Source organism: Anomalospiza imberbis, chromosome 2 (assembly GCF_031753505.1).
Source record: "Anomalospiza imberbis isolate Cuckoo-Finch-1a 21T00152 chromosome 2, ASM3175350v1, whole genome shotgun sequence".
Taxonomy (NCBI): Eukaryota; Metazoa; Chordata; class Aves; order Passeriformes; family Viduidae; genus Anomalospiza; species Anomalospiza imberbis.
In genome coordinates, this window is record NC_089682.1 from 289236 (window position 1) to 315551 (window position 26316).

The 26316-nt window shown below is 57.3% G+C and overlaps 1 protein-coding gene across 1 annotated transcript; it reads left to right on the forward strand.

The window, feature by feature from the left end:
- The first annotated feature begins 10955 nt into the window (after nt 1-10955).
- LOC137467562 (olfactory receptor 52B2-like) lies at nt 10956-14405 on the forward strand. Its single transcript, XM_068179055.1, has one exon. The coding sequence runs from the start codon at nt 10989-10991 to the stop codon at nt 11961-11963; it is 975 nt and encodes a 324-aa protein (XP_068035156.1). The 5' UTR covers nt 10956-10988; the 3' UTR covers nt 11964-14405.
- Nucleotides 14406-26316: the final 11911 nt, after the last annotated feature.

Genomic DNA, 26316 nt, shown 5'->3' on the forward strand with positions numbered 1-26316 from the left:
CCAGAGCTGCAGGGTCCCACGGAGAGCTGCTCCCAAGCCCAGCTCCAGGCACTTAATGCCCAGCCTGTGACAGTGACAATGTGCTGGGCTCCCTCCTGGAGCTGCCTCCTGCCTGCAAATCCCTGTCCCTGCCTGGGCTGTGGCTGTCCAGCCCTGTCCCACGCCACGTCATGGCCCCATGGCCAGTCGGTCTCCATCACTGCCTGTTTCTCCAGAATCTCCCCAGAATTTCCCCAGGCTGTTTCTCCTGCTCCATCCCTGCCCTGCGGGGATGTTTCAGCTCCAGGAGTGCAGGGACCAGGGCTGGCACAGTGCCCGTGTGGGATCAGACATGGAGCGATGGAGGCTCCAGCAGAACCTGCCAGGGAAATGAGCCTTTGGGTCCTGGCTGGGGCGGGGAGGAGCCTGGGACCCTCAGGGACAGGCACAGGACAGAGCAGGGGTGGCACTGGGCACCGGAGACACCGGATCCAAACCTGGGGAGGAGCTGCTGCCAGAAGTCCTGGCAGATGGACTGATGTGCTGAGGAGATGGCCAGGGGCCAGAGGAGATGGCAAATGTCCTGAGGAGATGGCAAATGTTCTGAGGAGATGGCCAGTGTCCTGAGGAGATGGCCAGCGTTCTGAGGAGATGGCCAGTGTCCTGAGGAGATGGCCAGCGTTCTGAGGAGATGGCCAGTGTCCTGAGGAGATGGCCAGGGACCAGAGGAGATGGCAAATGTCCCGAGGAGATGGCAAATGTTTTGAGGAGATGGCCAGCGTCCTGAGGAGATGGCCAGTGTCCTGAGGAGATGGCCAGGGGCCAGAGGAGATGGCCAGCGTCCTGAGGAGATGGCCAGTGTCCTGAGGAGATGGCCAGTGTCCTGAGGAGATGGCCAGGGGCCAGAGGAGATGGCCAGTGTCCTGAGGAGATGGCCAGCGTCCTGAGGAGATGGCCAGTGTTCTGAGGAGATGGCCAGGGGCCAGAGGAGATCTGTGGCTTTGTAAGAGACACAGCACTAAAAGTGGCAGCTCTGGTGTCACCAGCTGGGCACCAGGAGCACCAGGGGTTGGAGGGGGCTGCCAGGGCTGCTGTGCCCCCCCAAGGAGCAGGGCAGGTGAGGAGCTGCCCCCATCCAAAATGAGAGCAGCACAGGTAAGACGAGCGGGGGGTCTGTGGGCTCCGTGGGGCTCCTCAGGGCGCGCCAGCCCCTGCCCAGCAGCCCGAGCACGGGTTTGATGTCCCTGTCCTCCTGCCCTCGGTCAGCTCCAGGGTCTGGCTGTTCCCTCCCCGTGTGAGCCGCACTCCCGGGGCACCCCCAGCCCCCGAGGGATTCTTGTGATGGGGCAGAGCAGACCTGGCCCCATTTTCACCCCACTGCTGAGTTCCTCTGCCCAGCTGGAGGGTCCCCATGCCAGGCAGGAACTCCCTCCCAGCGGCGGGCTGCCCAGCCCAGAGCTGGGGGAGTTTCCTGGGTGGAATTGCTGTTTTTGGAGCTCTGCGGAGCTGCTGCCCAGCCCTGTGCCAGGCAGAGCAGGACAGCTGTCACAGCAGCACGAGTCAGGAGGGTAATTGCATGTCATCATCTGTCATTATGTGTAATTCCATGTCATTCCATGCAATTCTTTGCCATTTTGGTGACAGTATTTGCTGTGCTGAGTCAGCCTTTTCCCAGCCAGGGACTTTCCCATGGGAATTTCTCCCCTTGCTGTGGCTGGACCTGGAGACCTTCAGGTCCCCCTCACCCCCTTTATGTGTGTGACCCCTGGGGACACGGGCCGTGGTGGCCCTGGCAGTGCTGGGGCAGCAGCTGGGCTCAGTGCTCTCACAGGGGGTGACCAAAGGTTGGACTTGGTGACCTGGAAGGTCTTTTCCACCCTCAGAGGTCCTGGGGGGTTCAGGGTGGTGGGGTCTCGGGGTCTGGGTGTTGGGATGACCCCGAGAGTGTAAAAACCCTCATTTCCCAGCCCGTGCAGACAAAGAAGGAGTCTGGATGCGCAGGATCAGCTTCTCCAGGATGTTTATTTTCCCTTATCCAGAACATTCTCTCTCTGCCCTGCTGAGCTCTGTCCAGCAGGTCGGCCATGGCATTCTGTCTGCCCTCAGGGCGGTGTTCACATTTTATCCCAAAAACTCCGTGTGCCATATTTACAATAACGTGCCAATGTCTGTCATTGATGTTGGACAGTGTGTCTGTGCCTTAAACCAACAGAAAAGTGTCACCATCACAGCGAGACATGGAGGGCAAGGAGAGGGAGAAGGTCAGGACACACCCAAATCCCTCCATCTTGTACCCCTGAACAACATTCTAAAAACCCCAAAATTCTGCTTTTCCACCCGGTGTCAATTCACCTACCACACTACTCAAACCCTTGTGGCTTGTAATTCCTCACACAGGTTTGGCAGCCTCTTCCACCGGCCAAAATGGAAGCCACAGGTGGTTTTGACTTGGTGCCAGGGTCTCCGATCCCCCTGCCAGGGTCTGGAGGCAGCCAGGGCAGCCAGAGGGATGTGCTGGACTCCAGCACTGGGGCTGGTGCAGCTCAGGTGGATCTCTACCCACCCTGTGCAGCTGCTGTGGGGTCCTGGGCTGTTCCCTGCTGCCCTGTGGGCAGAGAGGGCAGTTAATTGTAACAATTAATTAGCTGGATAATTAATTGCCTGCTGCTTCTGCACAAGGCAGTTGTCTATTTATTTATTTATTTATTTTGCTATTTAGTTATTGACTTGTTTCATTATTTATTTAGTTGTTTAGTAAAATCATTATTTAATTACTCAATGACTTTGATTATTTAGTTATTCCGGAAATTCCTTATTTAATTACTTAGTTATGTAATTATTTCATTTTTCTGTAAAATCATTATTTTGCCAGCAGCCACAGCCCACCTCTGTCACCCCAGCAATGCCAGGGATCCCCCAGGAGCTACCACAGAAATCACCAAGGCGGCAGCAGGGAAACTCCTGCAGGTTTGTGGGGTCCCAGGCGGAGTCTGAGCCCCAACCACCCCTTTGTCCCCCCTGCCCTCAGCGTCCTCCTCCTTCTGTGCTGGCAACGCCCTGGGGCTGCGCCAGTCCTGCTCCTGGAACGATGTGAAGTGGGGAGATTTTGGGGTGTGAAACTGGGAGCTGGGATTGCCCCACCTGTGCCCCCGGCTGCCCCAGGCGCTGCTTGCTCGCGGGGAGGAGCAGTGCAGGACTCGGGCAGCCCTGCACGGCTGGGGAAACTGAGGCAAGGTGTGCAAGGGAGGTTCAGGCTGGGTACTGGGGACTGATGCAGTGCCCACCCCGGGGGGATTTAAAAGCCTGTGGGTCTGGCACTGGGGACACGGGGCAGTGGTGCCCTGGCAGCGCGGGGGAGTGCGACAGTTCCGTGATTCCATGGTCTGCAGAGGGTGGTTCCATGCTTCCAGGGTCTGTGGAGCACCCTGGCCGTGATGCCCAGGGGAGGATGACCCGCCCTTGTGCCGCACCCTTCTGTGCAGGTGACATCTTCCCGGGAGCTGCTCCAGGAGCAGGGACGGCAGCTCGGGAACGTCGCGGTGCCAGTGCCAGCACCCGTGCTGCCCTCGCCCCGGCACGCGGGGCTCCCCACGGGGCTGCTGTGGGGTGCCAGCCTGCCCTGGCCCTGCGCTCCCCGCGCTTCTGCCTGGAGAAAACACCTCGAGGTCAGAGCTGTCCTGGGCTCTGCAGTGAGGAGACAAACACGAACCATGCTGTGTGTCTGGAGGAGACCTGAGGCGCGCTGCCAGCCTTGCCCCGAGCTGGCAGAGCTGCCGTGGCCCGCGGCTGGAGGCGGGACAGAGCCCCGAGCCCGTGTCTGCTGTGGAGCGCCCTAAATCTGTGAGAGCAGCAGAGGAAAAGCAAAGAACCCAGCGAGGCTGGTGAGGAGCAGAGCCCGGCTGGGCCCCGAGCTCTCGGGCAAGATTCAGTGTTCTGGTTTGAGGGAGAAGGAAAAAACCTGGCACTTTGAGACCGTGGGCTGAGCCCCAAAGGATGCTTTTGGGGTGCTGCTGCCAGAGCTGGAATCCCCTCTGACTCCGTTCCTGTGGGGTCCCTCTTACTCTGGAGCCCTGCTCAGCCCGGTGCTCCCTCTGCGGGGTCCCTGTCTCCCCTGCAGCGCTCCAGGGGCTGGAGGTGGGGTGCAGGAGGGCTGGGTGTGCAGGGGGGCTGCTGGGGGCTCCCAGGTCTCAGTGCCAGCAGGACCCCGGGGACCATGGCAGCCTGGTGTTTCCAGACCCCGCAGGGAGGGCTTCGGTGGGGAGGGCTCAGCTCCAGGGGCCCTGCCCAGAGCCTTCTGTGGCCCCAGGAGCTGCTGGGGACCCCTCTGGAGCACCATCAGTCACCCCCTGCCCCTGCCGCACGCCAGCACCGTTCCCTGATCCCTCAGCACCAGCCACGATGCCCCGGGCATGCGCTGGGCCCCCGGCGTCCCCTGGGCTGGGGGGCTGCACTCACGGCCTTCCCTGCAGGGCCACCAGCACGGCCACCAAGAGCCACCATCGCAGCACTGCCAGGGCAGGAGAACCTCCTGCTTCCACTCACGGCTGTGTCACAGCCCTCACACACAGGTGTCACACTCTCACACACAGGTGTCACACTCACAGGTGTCACACCCCCTCACAGGTGTCACACTCTCACACACAGGTGTCACACACAGGTGTCACACACAGGTGTCACACCTGCCCAGGGGAGCTGCACATCTTTAGGCTCGGCTCACCATGTGGGGGAAGAGAGACCCCAAAGCCAGGGGTGGCATCAGCCCAGAGCTCGGCTCAGTCAGCCCGGCCTGGCTGAGCCCTCAGAGGGGCCGGGGCCATCCCCATCCCCATCCCCATCCCCATCCCCATCCCTGCTGTCCCCGCTGTCCTGTCCCCGCTGTCCTGTCCCCGCTGTCCTGTCCCCGCTGTCTGTGTCCCTGCTGTCTGTGTCCCTGCTGTCCTGTCCCTGCTCTCCCCACTGTCCCTGCTGTCCTGTCCCCGCTGTCTGTGTCCCCGCTGTCTGTGTCCCTGCTGTCCGTGTCCCTGCTGTCCTGTCCCTGCTGTCTGTGTCCCTGCTCTCCCCACTGTCCCTGCTGTCCGTGTCCCTGCTGTCCCTGCTGTGTCCCTGCTGTCACCCTGGCCCGGGATCAGCATCCCTCGGCACTGGGACGGGCACAGTGACTCTCAGAGGGGTCTGGCCTGGCAGGGACAGCAGAGCTCGTCCTGTCCCACCCCTTGCTGAGGCAGGGACACCTTCCACTGGGACAGGCTGCCCAGCCCCGTCAGCCTGGCGGGGACACTTTGGGTCCTTGTCCTTAGAGCTTTCCTGAGGCCACAGCCCGCCCCAGCCATGGTGCAGCGCCCCTTCCCCTGAGGGGACGGGGGCTCAGCGAGGGGCTACCCCAGGACACAGCACGGACACAGCACGGACACACCAGGGACACTCCAGGGACACCACAGACACAGCACGGACACACCAGGGACACGCCAGGGACACCACGGACACAGCATGGACACAGCATGGACACACCAGGGACACGCCAGGGACACAGCACGGACACAGCACGGACACAGCACGGACACACCAGGGACACGCCAGGGACACGCCAGGGACACCACGGACACAGTACGGACACACCAGGGACACTATGGACACACCAGGGACACAGCACGGACACAGCATGGACACACCAGGGACACGCCAGGGACACAGCACGGATACAGCATAGACACACTAGGGACACTATGGACACACCAGGGACACAGCACGGACACACCAGGGACACTATGGACACAGCATGGACACAGCATGGACACACCAGGGACACCACGGACACAGCACAAACATCCCAGGGACACCCCAGGGACACACCGGGGACACCACGGACACACCAGGGACACCACAGACACCATGGACACAGCATGGACACAGCACGGACACCACGGACACAGCATGGACACAGCATGGACACAGCATGGACACCACAGACACCATGGACTCATCATGGACACTCTCCAGGCTTTGGGGGAAGATGGGGCTCGTGTCCCGCTGTGCCAGGCTGCAGGACCCCCCTCTCTGGTCCTCCTCCAGCCGGAGCCAGCCAGCCTCCCCAGCACCGGCTGCCCAGGGCCTCAGGGGGTGGCCCTGGTGTCACCTGCCTCCACCCTGGGTGACGCCACCAGGAGCCCCAGTGATGATGCCACAGTCCTTGGGTGTCCCATGAGCCCTGTGGCTCTGCCTGCAGGACCATTTCCTGCCTCACAGGGACTTCTAGAGTCACTCTCCCAACGTCTCAGCGTTTCTCCACCCGTATCCCAGTGCTGCTGTCCATGTCTCATCTCTGCTGCACAGGCCGGAGCTTCCCCGTGAGCTCTCCATGCTCCTCTTCCTCACACCAAGCCTGGAGAGTGCCCCGTGTGTGCCCCAGCTCTGGGGACAGCAGGGACATCCCCCACGTGTCACTGCTCCCAGGGACACCCTCCACCTCTGTCAGGGTCAGCTGGCCAGACCCCAGCAGTGTGGAAGTCCTTGTTCCCCCAGCCCAGCAGCCGAAGAAGAGGTCTGGGACACGTGAGGTTGAGTTTTCAAGGTTGTTTATTTCTCCTTAGCTATATGTTCTCTCTCTGACCTGCCGAGCTCTGGCTAGCAAGGAGGCCATGGCATTCTGGCCTCGAGCCTCGGGTGGCTCCCACCTTATATATTCAAAACTACGTGTGTATGTTTACAATTTATTACCAATTCCCATCACCCATGTTAGACTGTGAATCTCCACCTTGAACCAACAGAAAAGTGTCACCATCACAGCAAGACATGGAGGGCAAGAAGAAGAAGAAGAAGAAGAAGAAGAAGAAGAAGAAGAAGAAGAAGAAGAAGAAAACTGGAACATGCCCAAATTCCTCCATCTTGTACCCCCTTGAACCCCATTCTAAAAGCTCCAAAATTCTGCTTTTCCACCCTGTGTTAGTTCAAATATCACACCACTCAAACCCTTGTGGTTTGTAATTCCTCACGCAGAGTTGGCAGCTTTTCCCACGGGCTAAAATGGAAGCCACAGGTGGCTTTGACTTCTTGCCAGGGTCCCTGAGCCCCCTGCCAGGGTCTGGAGCCAGCCAGGGCAGCCAGAGGGATGTGCTGGACCCCGACCCACCTCTGGGGCTCCATCCTTGTGCCGGGCTGGACCCGGGGTCCTGCCGCACCCCCTGAAGCCCCCTGAAGGGCGCTGGTGTGGGCTGGGGTGTGGCTCACGGTGGGCAGGGCTGTGCAGGGTGTCTCTGGGGCCACTCTGGGGTGTCTGTGGCAGGGGGGGCAGGGAGGAGCTGAAACCAGCCCAGGGGGGAAGAGCCTGTGGCAGGAAGGGAGCCCGGAGCTCCTTGTGCTAGCCCTGCCTCGGGGGCACAGCAGCAGCACGTTCTGCTCCACAGAATGACAGAATCACCAAGCTTGGAGAAAACCTCCCCTGAAAAACGCCAATCACTTGATTTTAGAAGTTTTTAAAGTTTAATAATAATAAACTAGTTATAAAAATAGTAATACAATTAAATAATAAAAATTTAGAGTTAGGACAATTACAAGATAGTAAAAAGCAAAGAATTATGGACGTCTGGATGTTTTTTGGACACCAAGCTGCCAAAAATATACCTTGTGAACAAAGGAATGACCCTTAAAAGCAGCAGCCTGTAGCATATTCATACATCTCATACATGATGCATGAATTCTTTGCAAATTAAGAATTTTCCTGGTTTTTGTCAACTTCTTCCCCTTGATCCTGGTGGTTCCATAAATAGGAGAGAAGGTGGAAGAATGGTTGTCTTTTCTGATAAGGAGGCTGTAACTCTTTGTGTGTCCTGTTGCTGTTATTTCTGTGTGAAGAGTTTCTTGATTATCTTATCCCGTTTCTTATCCCTTTTCTTGAGCTAGCAAAAGGTATCTTACATCGCAGAGTTTCTACATTAACATTATGTTATAACCTAAAACTATATTTAACACACTGCTTAAGCGAATTAATACAGCATAACTCTCTAACATTACACATATAATATTCACTGTAATATTTGCCAAAAGCCAATCATAAAGTATGCATTTTTCACACCTCCCGAGTCACTGGGTCCAGCCTTCATCCGACAGATTTCCTGCGCAGCTCCTGCCCTGCCGGACACCGAGGCTGGTGCTGGCAGCGGGGCTGGGCACGGCTCTGCCGCAGGAGGAGCCAGCCCGCCCTGGAGGGAGCCCAGCTCCCGCCCCGGACAGCTCACAGCATCGCCCAAACCCTTCCTGGAGCCAGGGGAATCCAATCCACCCGCTGCGCTTTGAGATGCATGAGGCAGCAGAGGGGAGACAACACCAATATCTGTAATTGCGAGGCTCCTGTTGAGCGTTTCCGCAGCAGCTGCAGGAGTGGTGGTGCCTTGTCAGAGCCTTTCCTGGATCCAGGATCCCTCTGCGGGACCAGAACCTCCCGCTCCTTGTTGCCCCAGGAGCTGTGTCTTTGGAGGAGGAGGGAGATGTGTCCCAGGGTGAAGAAGGGATGGCGAAGGAGGGGTTGGGACTGGGATCAGTGTCGCTGGGTGGGGCAGGACACTCAGTATTGACTTCCTGACAATGGTCTTAGAGGTCACAGCATCACAAAATCACAGAATCACAGAATGCCAGGATGCTTTGGGTTAGAAGAGACCTCAGAGCCCACCCAGTGCCACCCCTGCCATGGCAGGGACACCTCCCACTGTCCCAGGCTGCTCCAGCCCCAGTGTCCAACCTGGCCTTGGGCACTGCCAGGGATCCAGGGGCAGCCCCAGCTGCTCTGGGAATTCCATCCCAGCCCCTGCCCACCCTGCCAGGGAACAATTCCTTCCTAATAATGATTTTGTAGATTGTTGATTTGATCGATGATCCTCACGATAATTATAATCACCACGGCAGATCACTGCCCACGGGCTGGGGGTGGGCGGCAGAGGGGACCTGGCAGCTGGAGGGGACCAGCTGTGGAATGGGAGGTTCCAGCAGTGGAATGAGACGATTTTCACCTGCTGCGGATAAAACTCTCAGACATCCATGGTGCTCTGGATCCCAGGAGTGCTCGGGCAGTGCCCATCTCCTGCTCAGCTCCTCACCAGCCCGGCCCAGGGCCCGCTGCTGCAAGGAGAGAGGAAAATCACTTGCAATGCAAATGCTGGGAAAGCAGGAAATGCCTCACCCGAGAGTGTTAACTGCTGTTAATGGTTAATGCACCGGCGATTTAAGCCTCCCCAGGTGCAGGGACTGATGCTTCTTCTGAGGTGCGGAGAGGGAAGGATCGCTATCACCAGCCCTGGCAGCACAGGGGGCTTTGGGCTCCCCCCACGCGGGGCTGCGGTTCCTGTTCCCAGCGCGGGCTGGCCCTTGGTGAGTCATTTTCTGTCAAACGCTGGGCTTTGGGGCAGTGATTCTGTTGAAAAGACTGGAGGGAAGCACAGTGGTGTGTGAGAGGAATAGATTTCCATATTTCTGTGACGTGGAGGTGGAAAGCCTTGCTGAGCTGCTTTGTAGCCCACACACAGTAGCACCGGCTGGTGTTGGAGCCTGGGAATGCTCCCAGGCAGATTTAATCCCCTGCTCTAGACCCACACTAGCTTGATTCACCTGGGTGATGTGGGTCTGCAAGTGGAAGAGGCGACTGGACAAATATTTGTGATGAGCTGAATGTCTTTTCTGTCCTGAGCCATGTTTTAACTGCGGACTTTTGGTTCAGGGAGCTGAGAGCCCTTAATGGAAGCACTTAGAAATGCAAATACGTCTGGCTTGGGTACCTGCTGTTTGCAAGTAAATCAGGCTGCGAGCAGGGAAGGTTTATCTTTGGTCCAAATCCAACTGCTTTTCCTCCATCCCAGCCCTGGCCTGGAGCTTTCCTAATGTATGATGGAGTCTACACAGGGAATGGGAGCTGGGGGTAAGATGGGGGAAGCACACAAACCCAGCAGTCCTGTGGTGCTCCTTCTCCTCGAAGCCTTTCTCGTGGCAAAGCTTTTGTGGAGGATTTGCAGCTTGGCTGGTTTGCATTATTCAAATCTTCACGGATCCCCTCGGGCCGATCAGCCATGGGACAGTGCTCCCAGGTGGGGACGGTGCTCCCAGCTCTGGCAGCCCCAGCACTTCAGGAACGGGGAAAACTGAGCTCTGAGGCTGGAACAGTGCCAGGGCCCAGCATCAGTGCAGAACTCTGCATTTGGGGTGTCTCTCTGGGGTATTTCTGCTTTGGGCCAGAATTTCTTTGTCCAAGGATCGCTCTGTGCAGTCCACCATGTCTTTGCCCCTCTTAATGAAGGAGTACAAAAGGAATGAAGAAAAAGGCAGGAAAAGAAAGGGCTCCCTCTGCTCTGGAGCCAGGCTGGGAGAGCTGGGGGTGCTCAGGCTGGAGAAGAGAAGGCGCCAAGGTGACCTTGGAGCCCTTTCCAGTGCGTACAGGGGTTCCAAGTGAGAAGCGTGACGGGTGGCCACAGCCCTCAGATGCCAGCTGGATGTCAGTCACATCCCAGACACTGCCCAACATCGATACTGGGGAAGGATTTATTCCTATATTTGGGATTTTACAAGGAACTTTGGTCTGAGCAGGGTGAGAAACTGGGTCATTTCACGTCCCTGGAGGAACCTGGAGTCCCACCACAGACACAGCTCTGTGTGTGTGCTCACAGATGGAGCCACTGACTGTGACAAGTCTGAGGGTCACTTTGTGACTATTTCTATGACTTTTACAAGGTTTTTGTGGCAGTGGATAAAGTAGAGCTGGAAAAAGGCCTGACCTGTTTGTCAGTGGCAGTGGGAGAACAGAGATGTTTTCCTTCCAGACACACTTTGTAGGACTGGCAGAACAAACAGGGTCCTTTGCACAAAACACAGCGAGGGAACCCCTTAGGGTGGAGGGCAGGAGCCTTGTCACTTGTGTCCTGATTTGCAGCATCTGTCAGGTGTCATGGGCAAATGCAGGCTCACAGGGGTGGTTTATCCCTTCTCCTTCCTGCACAGAGCTGAGTCAGGCTGACCCCGAGCACGGGAGCACCATGTACGAGCTCAACGAGAGCAGCTTCGACCCCATCACCTTTGTCCTGACGGGCATCCCGGGCATGGAGGAGTCCCACATCTGGATCTCCGTCCCCTTCTGCCTGATGTACCTCACCGCCGTGCTCGGCAACCTGCTGCTCCTCTTGGCCATCGCCACGGACCGCAGCCTCCACGAGCCCATGTACCTCTTCCTGGCCATGCTGGCCCTCTCTGACCTCCTGCTGTCCACCACCACCGTGCCCAAAATGCTGGCAATCTTCTGGTTCAGCGCCAGGGAGATTTCCTTTGACGCCTGCGTCACACAGATGTTCTTCACCCATTTCAGCTTCATCGTGGAGTCCTCGGTGCTGCTGGCCATGGCCTTCGACCGCTACGTGGCCGTGTGCGACCCGCTGCGCTACGCGTCCATCCTGACCCCCTCGGCCATCGGCAAGATCGCCGCGGCCGCCGTGGCCCGCGGCTTCTGCATCATGTTCCCGCCCATCTTCCTCCTGAAGCGGCTGCCCTACTGCGGGCACAACGTGATGCCCCACACCTACTGCGAGCACATGGGCATCGCCCGCCTGGCCTGCGCCGACATCAGGGCCAACGTCTGGTACGGGCTGACCACGGCGCTGCTCTCCTCGGGCCTGGACATCGTGCTCATCGCCGTCTCCTACGCGCTGATCCTCAGGGCGGTGTTCCGCCTCCCGTCCCCCGAGGCTCGCCTCAAAACCCTCAGCACCTGCGGCTCCCACCTCTGCGTGATCCTCATGTTCTATGTGCCGGCCTTCTTCTCCTTCCTCACGCATCGCTTCGGCCACCAAATCCCCAGTCACGTCCACATCCTGCTGGCCAACCTCTACGTCGTGGTGCCACCCATGCTCAACCCCATTGTCTATGGGGTGAGGACCAGGCAGATCCGGGAGCGTGTCACCCGCCTCCTCTGCCCCACAGGAGAGTGTCCCTGCCCCAGCTGGGGGGGCAGGTGCTGAGGAGGGCAGGGGGATGCGGGATGGGCTCCGGAGAGCAGCACCGAAGGCTGCAGCGCTTCTTGGCCTGGAGGAACCGCTTTGCCCAAGGGCCTCAAGGGAAGCTGAAGGTGGTGTGATTTCTGGAAACGTGGGCTTGGCTCATCAGCATCTTCACTGCTGCTGGTTTCTCCTGGAGCTGCTTCCCCTGAGCTTCCTTCATTGGCAGAGACTGGGTAGGTTCAGCTGAGAAGCAACAAGACACTTACACCTGCTGACTCACTGTCACCTGCTACAGCTCATGTTTGCTGTCCTGGAGCTTCATTTCTGCCTGTTCCTCCACCTTTCCAACAGTGTCCAGACCATGAGCACCTTGTTGGTTGCCAGACTGAAGCATGGCACACCGAGCATGGCTGGATGGCACCACGCTGCTCACCATGGCACAGAGGGGTACGTCCTGCTGCCCTCGTTGCTGAGGGACCCTGGCACTTCCTGCTGCTGAAGGCGTTTCCCTGCTGAAGAGCCCTGAGAGCTTGGGAAAGGCTTTATCGTCCTGTGTTTGAGGGAAACGTTTCCCTTGAACCATGACTCCCAAATGCACTTCAAGCCTCTAGACTGGTGTGCAAAGGGACAGTGGTTTCCTACACCCACCACATCCCACAGGGATGCTTTCTGTCGTGGCCAGTACAGCTGTGCCTCATCCAGGCAGCGACCAGGGTTTTGGCTGCAGTGGCTAGGGAGCCCTTTCTGTAGGCTCCACACAGCAATGCCAGGAGTGTCATGGTCTGCCCTGTGTCACCCGTGAGGCCCCACCAAGGGTCCGGTGTGCTCCTGATGTTACTCCTGAGATGGAGCAGGTCAGCCATTTCTGCAGAATGTCCCTTTGCCCTGGCTGTGAGGGCAGCCAGCACTTGGCGGTCCCACAGCCTGACTGGGCTGCAAAGCTCTCTCAGAGCTGCCCACGGTGGGGAAAGCACTGCTGCACACCTGGACCTCGCAGGTGTCTCACTGGGAGGGGGTGGTGACCCCTGGGAATGGCTCTGCCAGGATCTGGGCTCCAGGAAATGCTCCATGAAATGCTCCAGGGACCTGTGGGACCTGTGATCCTGCTTGGGGCTGATCAAACCCCACGTTCCTGATGGAGGGCAGGAGCCGAGGGCATACCAGGTGTGCTCAGACCTGAATGACACAGGAGCTGAGACCAACCCAGCAACCCAACCAGCCAACTCTGCTCCAGCCACACCAGTAATGCTGCCACAACTTCAAAACAAAAGGGGAAGAGACAGATTCATTATTTCAGATCAAACCCCCCAAAAGTTCTTCACTTTTGCAACACGTCTTCTTTTCTTTATTTTCCTCTGATTTGATCAAAGGTGGCACCCTGTGACGGGCACAGGGGAAATGAAAGTCTGTTCATTAAAGGCTGTTTGTCTACCAGCGGAGATAACGGAGCTGGTACAAAAGCTGCTCGTGTCGCTGGGCTTTTTAATGTCCTCAGAACGTTTGTGTTTGCGTTGGCTTTCTTAGCAAAAAGAAAAAAAAAATAGAGTGTTTGCTCAGAGCAGCCATGTAATTTTCAATAGGAGATGGAGCTGTGAGAAGGAAAATGTGTCAGGAGAGCACGTTGCTGTGGGCAGCTCAAAGAACAATTGAGCTGCCACCTGGATTTGTCAATATGTGGGGCTTGGAGCAGCCTGGGACAGTGGAAGGTGTCCCTGTCATGGCAGGGGTGGGATGAGATGGGATTTAAGGTCCTTTCCAGCCCAAACTGTTCTGTGACTCCATGGCTCTGTGGATCTGTCTGCTCCTGGGGGGTTCCCAGAATGGTTTTACACGGTGGAGGAGGCAGACTTGAACTCGCTGCTCTGCTCCTTGGCTGGATGTGGTGGCCAGGTCAGGAGCAAACTGCCCAGGGAAATGTCCCCAAGTCAATGAATCACCAGCTGGGCCATTCCTGGCCGGGGGCCGTGCCTAATGGGGCATTAGCCAGCCGAGCAGGGAGATTTAGATTTCAAGGTGGTTAAAATGTCAGCTTAATAACTCACGCAGGGTGGGAACCACAGCTCCTTCACTTCATTTTTTTTTTTTTCTCCAAATCTGGAGACACCCATTGTGGTTTTAGCTCAGTTCATGGCTTTTGTAAGTGTGTTTGGATTCCAGGGATCTTTGCCTGGTAGGGAGGAAGGGAAGGAGGAAGGCTCCCTGCCTGTGGCACAGAGTTAGAAAGAGGTGAGCTGCAAGGTCCCTCCCCACCCCAACCATTCCACCATCCCATTATTCTGTAATTTCAACTGGTGTTTTTCCCAGATAGCACATGAAGGGAGTAAATGGAATCTCAGGAGTCTTTGGGAGATAAGTGCAAGTCACTGAGAAACCCTCCTGTGCCCTCGGTGAGTGTTTCTGTAGGTGGAGAAGGAGCTGAGCCTGCAGCTGGAGTGGAGACGGAGCCCGGGCTGTGTGAGTCAGGCTCTTGTGTGTCTGAAAGGAAACGCTCCCCGGGCGGGATTGCGGTGCTGCGGGGACAGGGACAGAGGGACAGGGAGAGAGGGACAGTGCCAGGGGCAGGGACAGAGGGACAGGGACAGAGGGACAGGGGCAGGAACAGGGACAGGGACAGAGGGACAGGGACGGGGAGAGAGGGACAGTGCCAGGGGCAGGGACAGGGAGAGAGGGACAGGGAGAGAGGGACAGGGACAGAGGGACAGGGAGAGAGGGACAGGGGCAGGGACCGGGACAGGGAGAGAGGGACAGGGGCAGGGACCGGGACAGGGAGAGAGGGACAGGGACAGTGCCAGGGACAGGGACAGAGGGACAGGGGCAGGGACAGGGACAGAGGGACAGGGCAGGGACAGGCTCGGCTTTCAGCACAGGCACAGCTCGGCGTGTGCCAGGCTCAGGTGCCCGTTTCCACTCAGCTTTACTGCTCTGCACAGACAATGGTGCTTGGAAACTGTCCTTCATTCAGAGCGGCCAAGCTCCCTGGTTCGAGTTCTCCCTCTTCTCTCATCGCTGTCCTGGCAAAGGGCAGGACAGAGGCTCCTGGGGAAGGATGGATGGGCAGAGGGGAGGGTCCCCTCAGTGCCAGGGAGCGGCTGGGGGCGTGGGGCCCACCTGGGATGGGTGAGGAGCCGACTGGGAGCTCTTGGGTCAGCATGTCCGTCCCTGGAAGTGTTCCAGGCCAGGCTGGATGGATCTTGGAGCAGCCTGGTCTAGTGAAAGGTGTCCCTGCCCACGGCAGGGGGAGAACCAGGATGATTCCATCATTCTGTGAAATGTTAATTTCATAAAATCCTATGGGAATGAATCACACGGACTCCATTTTCTTCATGGTGGAAAAAGCTCCTTCTTTATTCATGTAACTCACTTTTATATAATTTTTACAGATCTCGTGGGTGACTCCAGTTGGTCAGTAGCTTCTTTGCCAATTATTTATTGGTTAATAACAAGTTGTGATTCTGTATTGATTGGTCACTCCAACCCCTGGTGTGTACGTGCAGGAAAAGTTGTTTGTGAGAGAGAGTTTTCATTTTTCTATCTGACAGTGTAAAAACAGTTTATACAGGTGCTGGTTGTTTTTCACCCAGGAGTAGATTGTTATGCTAACGAACTGCTCACACCAGGATTGCTTCCACATGGGAACTTGCAAAGGGCCAGCCTGACAAGGCCAGCCACTGATTCCAGAGCAGGCTTGATTTTATGAAGCCTTTATGATTTTTCTACCTTACTGCAACAAAACCCCACTTCACAGACAGGCAGATAATAAATAGCACCACTCCTTCCTGAAATGAGATGGTCACTCAGCCTTCGGGGGAAATTTTGGGTGACTGGTTTGATCTCATGGATTAGAGATTCCTGCTGGTCCCAAAGGTCCCTAACAGCTCCCTGAAAGGTCGTGGCAGTCAGGAAGCTGCTGACTGCAATTTCCCAGCTGAGGCTCTCTGCAGGTTTCTAGGAGGTCCGATTCTAGTGGTCCAAAAAAATCAGAAATGGGGACAAAATCACCTAAGAGGTTTTTAGCAGGAATGTCTGCTGATCTCCAGCTCAGAGCTCGCAGTTTCCTCTCTACTGTGGTTCCCAAAAAGTTACAACAGTTCTGGGTCCTAAAGCACTTCCAGCCTGGGGCAAGAGCAGGGGCAGAGCTCACCCCTGCTGGGCAGGTCCCTGCCAGCCCAGGCTGGCACGGGCACAGCCCTGGGCACCTCTTTGTGGTCCAGGGGCAGGGAATGAATGGTGCAGGAGTGGCTGTGGCGCAGGACCGTGAGCCATGCCTGGTGAGGGCTCACTGAGTTCCTCCGGGGCAGCCCGAGGGTCTGCAGGGCTCCTGCAGTCAGTGCAGTTGTAGGAAATACCCAGGGAAACGGCCTGGTGAGGCCCCTGTGCCCCTGCCCACAGCTCAGGTGTGAGCGCAGCCCCCTCCCCACCCTGAGTGCCCCGGGGCACTCCTGGGCTGGCCATAAACACGGGCTGGGTCAGCGGGTGGGTGACAGAACCGGGCTGGCACCTGGCACTGCTGTTTCAGCCTTTTCAGGCTTTTGACTTCGTCTCCTTGCAAATCCAGAGTGGATCTACTGGAGCGTGTCCAGGGCAGGGAACGAAGCTGGGAAGGGGCTGGAGCCCCAGGAGGGGCTGAGGGAGCTGGGAAGGGGCTGGAGAATTCCTGAGGGAGCTGGGAAGGGGCTGAGCCTGGAGCAAAGGAGGCTCAGGGGGGACCTTGTGGCTCTGCACAGCTCCTGCCAGGAGGGGACAGCCGGGGGGTCGGGCTCTGCTGCCAGGGAACAGGGACAGGAGGAGAGGGAACGGCCTCGGGCTGGGCCAGGGCAGGCTCAGGGTGGATTTTGGCACAATTCCTTCCCAGAACGGCTGTCCAGCCCTGGGACAGAGGTGGGGTTCCATCCCTGGAGGGATTTCACAGCCCTGTGGATCTGACACTTGGGGACACGGGTCACTGGTGGCCTTGGCACTGCTGGTGAATGGTTGGACTCTGTGGGCTGAGAGGCTTTTCCAGCCTCAGTGACTCTGATTCTGGGCTGTGCTCTGGCTCCAGCAGCTGCAGGCAGGAGATGCTCCTGTCTCAGAGGCTCCAGCAGCAGAAATGCCAGTTCCAGCCAGGATGAAGGAGCCAGGACAGTGGAGGGGCACCCTGATAAAGCAAACTGCCCAATATTTACTAATCCCAGTTAAAAGGTGTCCCAAGAGTCAGGTGTCTGTGGCAGGAGCAATGCTGGCCGTGCACCACCTGCCCTGAGCCAGCCCTGGGCTCATTCAGCTGCTCCTGAGCCTTTTCCTCACACCCTCCCCTGGCACAGGCTGCCCAGACTGGACTCCCCAGCCCTGGCAGTGCCCAGGGCCGGGCTGGAGGGGGCTCTGAGCAGCCTGGGACAGTGGAAGGTGCCCCTGCCATGGCAGGGGGTGCAATGAAATAGACTTCAAGGTGCCCCCCAGCCCAAACCCCGTGTAATTCTGCGATTCCATGATTCCCCAGCTCCTGCAGCTGAGGAATGCTGTGCTGTGCTGCACGGGGACACGTCAGCACCCAGCCAGGCAGGATGCCAGCCCTGTCCTCCACCCTGGGGATACCTGGGCTGGAGGGCTCTCCTTCCTGGTCTGTGTTGGGTGCACTGCTGGGAGCTGGGTCCTGCTGCTCGCTGCAGGGAGGGAGGGCAGCCCCCAGCCCGTTTCCCTGCAGCCTGCCACTGCCCCAAACCCTTGGTGTTCCCTGCTCTCTGCCCACCCTCTTCTCTTTCACTGTTTGCCTGGTGCAGATGCCAAACAAGCCTTCCTCAGGTATCTCTGCCTCAGCCAAACCAGGGGAAAAAGAAAGCGAAAAAAGAAAAAAGTTTCTGACTTAAGGCAGGAAAACCATAAGTTGATGTGCTTAAATTTAACAGAGAAATGGGATTATCAGAGAAACCTGAAACAGCTTCATTTGCCTTTAGATTCAAATAAAATAATGGCAAAGTGAATATGAGACTTGATCAATAAAGTGAAAAAGGGCAGGAATGTAATTAATGGCAATCAGTGCTTGTTTGGGCATTCAGCTTCCGTGGAGACGTGGAATTTCATTTTCTGATGCATCCACATAGGCCGATAAAGTTACCCCAAGCCTGAAAAAAGTTACCCCAAGGCTTGATGCAACCTGAGTATATTTATATTCACAACACTGTGATACAGAGCTCATTATGCCACACAAACAAATTAATAAATCATAGGTAAAGCAGCTGCTGGTGGACTTTGGGCAACTGCAAAACCTCCCTCCAATGTAGGTCTCATCTTGTGTGTGCTCCTGAGAGGGCCTGCAGGGATTGGCTCTGATGTTGTGTGATTGGTATCAGTTGTGTAAACACAAGTATAAAATCGTTGCTAATGAGGTTTCTGGCTGATGCAGAGACACTCATTTGCTAATTTAATCGAGGGGAGTGCAGTCCCCCCAGGCAAGCCCCAGCCCCAGCGAGGGGCCAGGGGAGCTCAGGGCTCTGAGGAAGGAGGTGGGGGCCCGGGGAGATGCTTGGCCCCAGCGAGGGGCACGGGGCAGTGTCCCTGGGCTGGCTCCCAAACTCTTCACCAGCCCCCAGGGCGGCAGGTCTGGATGTGGGTGGGGATGAGCAGGGCTGGAGCTGTGCTGGCCTCCAGGAGAGGTCTGCTCCTGGCTCCAGGAGACGTCTGCTCCTGTTCTGCAGGAGACGTCTGCTCCTGGCTCCAGGAAAGGTTTGCTCCTGTTCTGCAGGAGGGGTCTGCTCCTGGCTCCAGGAAAGGTTTGCTCCTCTTCTGCAGGAGGGGTCTGCTCCTGTTCTGCAGGAGAGGTTTACCCTCCTGTTCTGCAGGAGAGGTTTACCCTCCTGTTCTGCAGGAGAGGTTTGCTCCTGTTCTGCAGGAGAGGTTTGCCCTCCTGTTCTGCAGGAGAGGTTTGCCCTCCTGTTCTGCAGGAGAGGTTTACCCTCCTGTTCTGCAGGAGAGGTTTGCCCTCCTGTTCTGCAGGAGAGGTTTGCCCTCCTGTTCTCCAGGAGAGGTTTGCCCTCCTGTTCTGCAGGAGAGGTTTGCCCTCCTGTTCTGCAGGAGAGGTTTGCCCTCCTGTTCTGCAGGAGAGGTTTGCCCTCCTGTTCTCCAGGAGAGGTTTGCCCTCCTGTTCTCCAGGAGAAGTCCACTCCTGTTCTCCAGGAGAAGTTTGCTCCTGGCTCCAGGTGAGTTCTGCTTCTCCCCAGCCCCTCTGAATAGAACTGAGGGCAAAGCCCTTGCAGGAGCTTCTTGGTGTCACACCGGGGCAGGGCTGGGTGCTCCCACAAGTCCCTTGTAGTGAAAAATGAGACTTTGGTCCCAGAACTGCTGGAAATCAAGACAGGCTCCTTGAGCATCGGCTGGGGGGATGGGAGGCCAGCAGGTGACTTCAGGTGAGCCGTGGGTGCTGCCCTGACCTAAGCAGTGTGGCCTTGCCCCCGGGCTGGGGTAGGAAGTGGGGAGCTTTCTCCTGAGATCTGTTTCAGCATTTATGGCTGAAATACCCTTCGGCCCCAGCCCTTCCCTGGGGCTGCTGAGGCAAGGAGAGCAAAGCCCTGCTTTGAGTCCCAGACATCTCTGGATTGTGAGCAGCATCTGGAGAGTTCTCTGGCATCAGAGCAAAGGAGGAGTCTGAAACACCTGCCTGGAATCCCAGCTCTCTCTGGACAGCGTAAATTACCAGCTGCAACGGGAACAAAGTGTGAATTTTCTGTTTCTTCAGTCAATGCTTACATTTTGAAATGGTGTGGGGATGGAGGGAGGCAAATTGAGCTGGGGAGAAGAGGAAAACAGGCTCTTATTAGACATTTACTGTTACATATTTACTGTTATTAGATAAATATCTAGTAGTAGATGTTTATTTACTGTTAGATATTTATCTGTTGTTGGATGTTTATTATTACATGTTTATATTGATAGTTGCTTACTATTCTTAGATACTTGTCTATTAGTAGATATTTAGAATAGAGACTTGGCAAGGTAAAGGCTTTGTCAAGCCTCTAAAGGGGGGAAATTATGCCTCAGGTTTGAGCTTTTCTGTTTTTCAGATTCTGTGCTGCTTTAGTGTGTGGGTCTGGGCTTCACATTATGGGATGGTGAGCTCTCTTCACAGAGCAGGGAGACAAAACAATTCCTGCTTCAGATGGGCACCAAGGACAAATGACCCAAACCTCAGCCCAAGAGCACAAACAACGTGGGCTGGAGAGAGAAAAACAAGCAGGATGGGACTGCATGGGCTAAAGCTGGAATGGGACAATGAACTCCAATGTGCCAATGGAGCAGAGCTGATCCCAGTGAGAGCCCCCGGGAGCGCTCGTGCATTTTGGGACCATTTGGGTTCATCTTGGGTGCAGCCCTGGCTGGGCTCTGGTGCTGCCCAAGGTGGATCCAGAGGAGATCCTTTTCATAAATCCCTGCTTTATTCCGTGACTCTGCCCAGCCCCTGCTCTATGCAGCCTCACAAGGCATCCCCCTATTGAGGTGAGGAGGGGGTGCCCTGCTCCCACCTCCAGTGCATCCACATGTCCCTTGGCGGGGTGGGGCTGGCACAGGGCTGGCACAGGGCTGGCACAGGCCTGTCTGATTCCCAGCCCCACAGCAGGGTCCTGGAGAGCTCGAGTGTTCCCTCCTTGGAGACAGCAGAGCCCCAGCCCTTGGCTGACCCTGACTGCCCAGCAGCTGGGCCCGAGACACCCCTGGCTGCTGAGCAGCCCCACAGCTCCGTGCTGGGAGACATTGCTGTGGGCCAGGCTGTGCTACGCGTGTCCAAGACCTCTGACACTGAACTTTTGTCCTTTTTCAGTCACAGGAGGTGCAAGGAGCAGGCAGCACTGGCAGCTGGCAATGGCACTGCCCGCTGCTGTCACCTGTGTCCCCTTTGGCAGGGGTGAGCCTCACCTCCGGGCCCCAGCCCCTTGCAGAGCCAGCAGTTGTGGCTGTTGGACAGGGGAGGTTTCTGTACAGCCCCTCAAGGACTGGGGATGCCCTGACTTAGAATCATGGAATGGTTTGGATTGGAAGGGACCTCAGAGCCCACCCAGTGCCAGCCCTGCCAGGGCAGGGACACCTCCCACTGCCCCAGGCTGCTCCAGCCCCAGTGTCCAGCCTGGCCCTGGGCACTGCCAGGGATCCAGGGGCAGCCCCAGCTGCTCTGGGCACCCTGTGCCAGGGCCTGCCCACCCTGCCAGGGAACAATTCCTAATTCCCAATCTCCCATCTAAATCTTCCCTATATTAGTTTAAAACGTTCTCCTTATGCCATCCCATCACTTCTCACAGATCTGGAGCCGGAGCTCAGGCCAGCAGTGATGGGAGGCTGGGGGGACAGTGCCACTGCTGTCCTCAGCAGCAGCAGGGCTGTTGGTGGCAGCGAGGGGGACACGGGAGCAGTTGTGGGGACAGGGAGGGACCTGGCATCGGTGTCCTGTCCCGGGTGTGCGCGGCAGGGGCTCTGCCCAGCGCGGAGCAGCTCTGGGGCTGCAAACACGAGCTGGGCTTTGGGGGCACCGGCCCCTGGCGCACCCAGGGCACGGACAGCAGCCACGGCCCTCGGGAGCTGTCAGGGCCACGAGCCAGAGACACGAGCCAGGCTCTCTGGGAACCGATCAGGAGATTTCCGATGGAAAGAAAACTTTTGTAACTTAGAAAATTGACGTCAGCATCAAATATCCTGAAAGCTGTGAGTGAAGCCTGGACAAAGGGAGCGGTTTGCCTCTGCAGCTGGGTTTCCCTGGTCCCTCTGTGAGCGTTGGTTTGTGGATTTTGCAGATGAAATTGAGCAGTGACCTGAGGACTGTGGGGACTTCTTTCCAGGCAGCACAAAAACAAGAAATTAACCATGGGTTGCTGAGACACATTTGCCTCCTTTTGGTTTTCTTTTGAAACAAACACACTTTTTCTCAGCTGGGTAAATATTTGTTCTGCTGATGGTGCTGGACGGTGTCTGCTCTGGGAGCAAGGAATTGAACATGGATGCTGCCAAAATATGCCATTGCTGGGAGCCCGTGAGAGGAGAGGGGCTGAGCCCAGGTGTGGGGACGCAGGGCTGGCAGCAGAACCCCGGGAGGACCCAGAGGCTGGCTGGGGTGTGAAGTGCCAGGGTGTTTTACATCCCTGAAGCAAACAACAGGACTGGGAAGGGAGTTTACTGAACCAGGAAAGAAGCGTCTGGAGCAGGAAGGGAGGGTCCCTGGGGCTTTTCAGGGACTTGGCCAGGGCAGATTGCAAGTGGCTGGGTGAAGTGGTTGTCCCAAGTGGAAATGGTCCTGGAGTCCCCTGAGCCCCCATCTCCCATGCCATAGTTCTGCTCTCCCCACAGATGAGGTGACCTGGGAGCCAACCTTTGCCATCTGTTCCTTTGTGCAGTGGCTGGGCTTCAGTGTCCACCCACGTTCCCTGGCACGGGCAGCAGCCTTGGACACTTCCAGGCACACGTTTCTAGCCTGGCCAGGATGGCAGATATCCTCTGCCCAGAGTTCCCCCTGGAGAGCACTAACTGCTTGCTGATCCTGCTGCAGCAGCGATGCTGCAGCTCCCTGGGCCCCCTGTGCCAGCCCTGAGTGCCACACAGACGGGCATCACCTGAATTTTGGATTTACTTGGATTAGCAGTCCAAGTGGAGAGTGATTTTTTACAGGAGCTGAGAGTGATGGGACACAGGGAATGGTTTACACCAAGGGAGGTCAGATGTCACCTGGCAGGGTGGGCGGGCCCTGGCACAGGGTGCCCAGAGCAGCTGGGGCTGCCCCTGGATCCCTGGCAGTGCCCAAGGCCAGGCTGGACACTGGGAGCAGCCTGGGACAGTGGGAGGAGTCAGGAGGTTGGAAATGATGAACTTGAAGGGCCCTTCCAGCCCAGCCTGCTCCATGGTTTTGTGATGCTGTGATTCCATGATTCCTAAGTACCTGCAGGCCACACCAAGACTTAGCAGGGTGGCACTCCTGCCTCGGGGGTTTAGGGCTGTTGGATGCTGAGTGGCGCCGCTGCTCTTGTGGGGTTATTAGCTTTATTATGGTCAAAACCTGCCTGTGTTTCTCCCCTGCGGGTGACGCCCCCACTGCTGGTGGCTGGAGCGCTGGAATGACCCAGCCTGCAGGAGATCTGCCTGCAGGGGGTGGGTTCCAACAGCGGCATGGGGGGATCCCTGGGGGGTGCAGGGAGGGGTGGCCACCCGCCGACCCAGGCTGCGGGTCCAGGCATTAACAGGATCATATCGCAGAGCGGCTTGGGTTTCGGAGGCGCCCTAAAGGGCGTTTCAGCCCTGCCATGGGCAGGGATGCCACCCCGCTGCCGTCACCCCCAGGAGCGATCCCGAGCCCCGAACTCTTCCTCTCATCCCCTGGAGCGGCCGAGCCACAGACCTCCCGCATTCCCACGGGGAAACTCTTCCAAATTCCTTCTACCCAATTAATCACCAAGAGCGATCTGCATAACAAGAATTATTCGAATCGGGGGTTGCTATTTATAGAGACGCGCTGCTGTTCGCAGAACGCATCCCGAGCGCGCCCGGCTGCTCGGCGCCCCCCATGGCAGAGCGGCTTGCAGCGCTCCTCACGCCGCCCGTTTTCCCAAAGCCCGGCTGTGTTTGCCATCGCCCGGGCTCCGTCCGTCGGTGCCGGGGGGTCCCGAGGACGGGGGGGGCCCTCGGTGGGCTGGGGGGACACGGAGCCGTCAGAAGCCGCAGCGAGCGGCAGCTCCCGGTGTGCGGGGCCGGGGAGGCACCGGAGCACCGAGGGGCGGGGGAGGCACCGAGGATTCGCCCCGGGGCAGCCGGGGCTGCCGACCGGGACGGGGAGCGTCCCCAGGCGCTGGCACCCGCGGAGGGACCGCTGCTCCCTTCCTCCCCCGGCCGGGGAGCCGCGGAGCTGTTCGCGCTGGGGATTCGGGGCCGGAGGGATCTCCGCGGCGCTGAGAGGCTGGCGCAGAGCTGCCGAATTCCCCTGAACGGGAAACAGGGGGAGAGCCCTCCCTGCTGAGCGGGGAGAGCCGCCGCGCCGTGACGGGGACAGGGACAAAGCGTCCCCGACAGCCGCGGCCACCGGGCTGCAGGTGACCGGGCAGCGGGACCCAACCGCGGGTGATGCTCGGGGGCCCATGCCGGCTCGGCTGGACCACCGGCCCAGCACCGCCCGCTCGCCCCCGCCCGGAGCCGCGGACGCGCCCTCCGTGCAAGAGGAACGCGCCTGCGGTTTCCTTCCGTGCTAAGGAAAGCCGGGATCCGCGGGACACCCCCGAGATCCGCGGGAATCCCCGGAATCCGGGTCCCCCGGTCCCTGCCGCCGCTCCGCTGCCCTGACCTCGTCCCCAAGGCGGGGACCCGGCGGAGGCGGCCCCTCTGCAGCCCCACTCCAGTCCCTCTGCAGCCCCACTCCAGCCCCTCTGCAGCCCCTCTGCAGCCCCACTCCAGTCCCTCTGCAGCCCCACTCCAGTCCCTCTGCAGCCCCACTCCAGTCCCTCTCCAGCCCCTCTGCAGCCCCTCTGCAGCCCCACTCCAGCCCCTCTGCAGCCCCACTCCAGCCCCTCTGCAGCCCCACTCCAGTCCCTCTCCAGCCCCACTCCAGTCCCTCTCCAGCCCCACTCCAGCCCCTCTGCAGCCCCACTCCAGTCCCTCTCCAGCCCCACTCCAGTCCCTCTGCAGCCCCACTCCAGCCCCTCTCCAGTCCCACTCCAGCCCCTCTGCAGCCCCACTCCAGCCCCTCTCCAGCCCCTCTGCAGCCCCACTCCAGCCCCTCTGCAGCCCCACTCCAGTCCCTCTGCAGCCCCTCTCTGCCCCGTCGCAGCACAAACCCTCCCGCAGGATCCCCAGAGCCCTCAGAGCTTCCCGTCATCCCGGGGCAGATGGAGCTCGTGTTTTAGGTAACTGCTTCGAGCTTAAAGTAAAAGATTTTAGGGAAGAAGAATCCAAGGAGCCGCTTGGGCAAAGCTGTGCGAGCTGCATCCTTGGAGCTGCACTGAAAAGTGTATTAACCGAGTTTATAGTGAGGATGGATCATGGGGAAAGGACCTGGTACATCGTGGAGGAAGGGGTCTGATAGATTTGGAAGAAGGGCTCTAAAGCTGAGGGGCCCCTTTGGTGCAGAGCTCCTGGGTGCACTGAGATTCCCGCTGGATCCCTGTTTATTTGCAGTTTAATATTTGCATTTTGCCACAGAGGCTGAGCTGTTGGCATGGCAGCACAGCTGCCAGCTCCCAGCACTAGTAATATCTTTTAACACCTCACATCTGTTTTTGTTTGATGCAATATTTATACTGAACTGCTTTTAAAAATTACAAAATTTGTTGTAATTATTAGAGAATAGTAGCTTTTGTTATATAATACTTATTATTTATTATTATTAGTAGTATTATCATAGAATCAGGTATGATTTTGATTAATTTTATTTTTAAAGATGATCCACTGCCATATTGTGTTTCCCCAGACACTTTCTTGGTTCAGGATATCTTAGATATGAAATTGAGTGTGAGCAGGGAATCCAATCTGTTGTTGAAGATACAGTTGCTTTTTCATACACAGAGTCAATATTTTGGTGTGCAACAACATCACAGCTTTTCAGCACTTCCTCCTGCGTTACGGATAATTCCTTATGGTTTGAGTTTTGAGATTTAAGACCTGAGTGTTAATGCAGAAGTTGCTGAAAACAGTCACATTCCACCTTAATCTGTGTGGCTGGGTCTGATTCAGCCTCTGGGGCTCTTCAGGGCTCTCCAGGGCAGCAGCACTTCCCTTCCTTTGGCTGGAGGGAGGATTCCGTCTCCCACAGGTTTTTTCCTCTGACACAAAGGTCTTTCCAACTGCCTGGTTAAATTTTGGTGCTGCTAGATTTGCTCTGAAAAATGCTGCAAAGCAAATCGAACTGGGTCTCAGAGCTGAAAGGGGAGGGAAAGAGAAGTTTGGAGATAAGGAACATGGGCAGCCAACTCCAAACCTGGAGTTAATTTTGTTCCCTATCCTAATTGAGCCCAGGAGCCCTAGAACTCCCCACTCTCAGTGCCTGAGAAAATCTTGCTCAACGCTGCAAACACTTGATGTTCCTCTCTCATTGCCCGACTTCTTCCTTCTCCTCTGGACTCAGAGAACACAGAAATATCCCAGTATTCCTGCAACAGAAGCTGGTTCTGTCTCCAGTCACTGCTCGAAGTGGAAGCACTTGGAAGAAAAATGTGTAACTGTTGTGTTAAAACCAAGTGAGGAGGAGATCTGGACGCTGGTTTCACACGAGAGGGGTGTAAGCACCCCCTGCAGCACAGTGCAGACCCCGGGGTTTGCAGCCTGGGACTCCGGCTGGGGCTCTCTGCAGACCACAGCAGGTGACACGAGGCATTTGGTGCTGCTGGAGGAGCTCCAAAATAACGTTCTGCAGTGTCTTCTGCCTTTGCTTTAGGTGAAC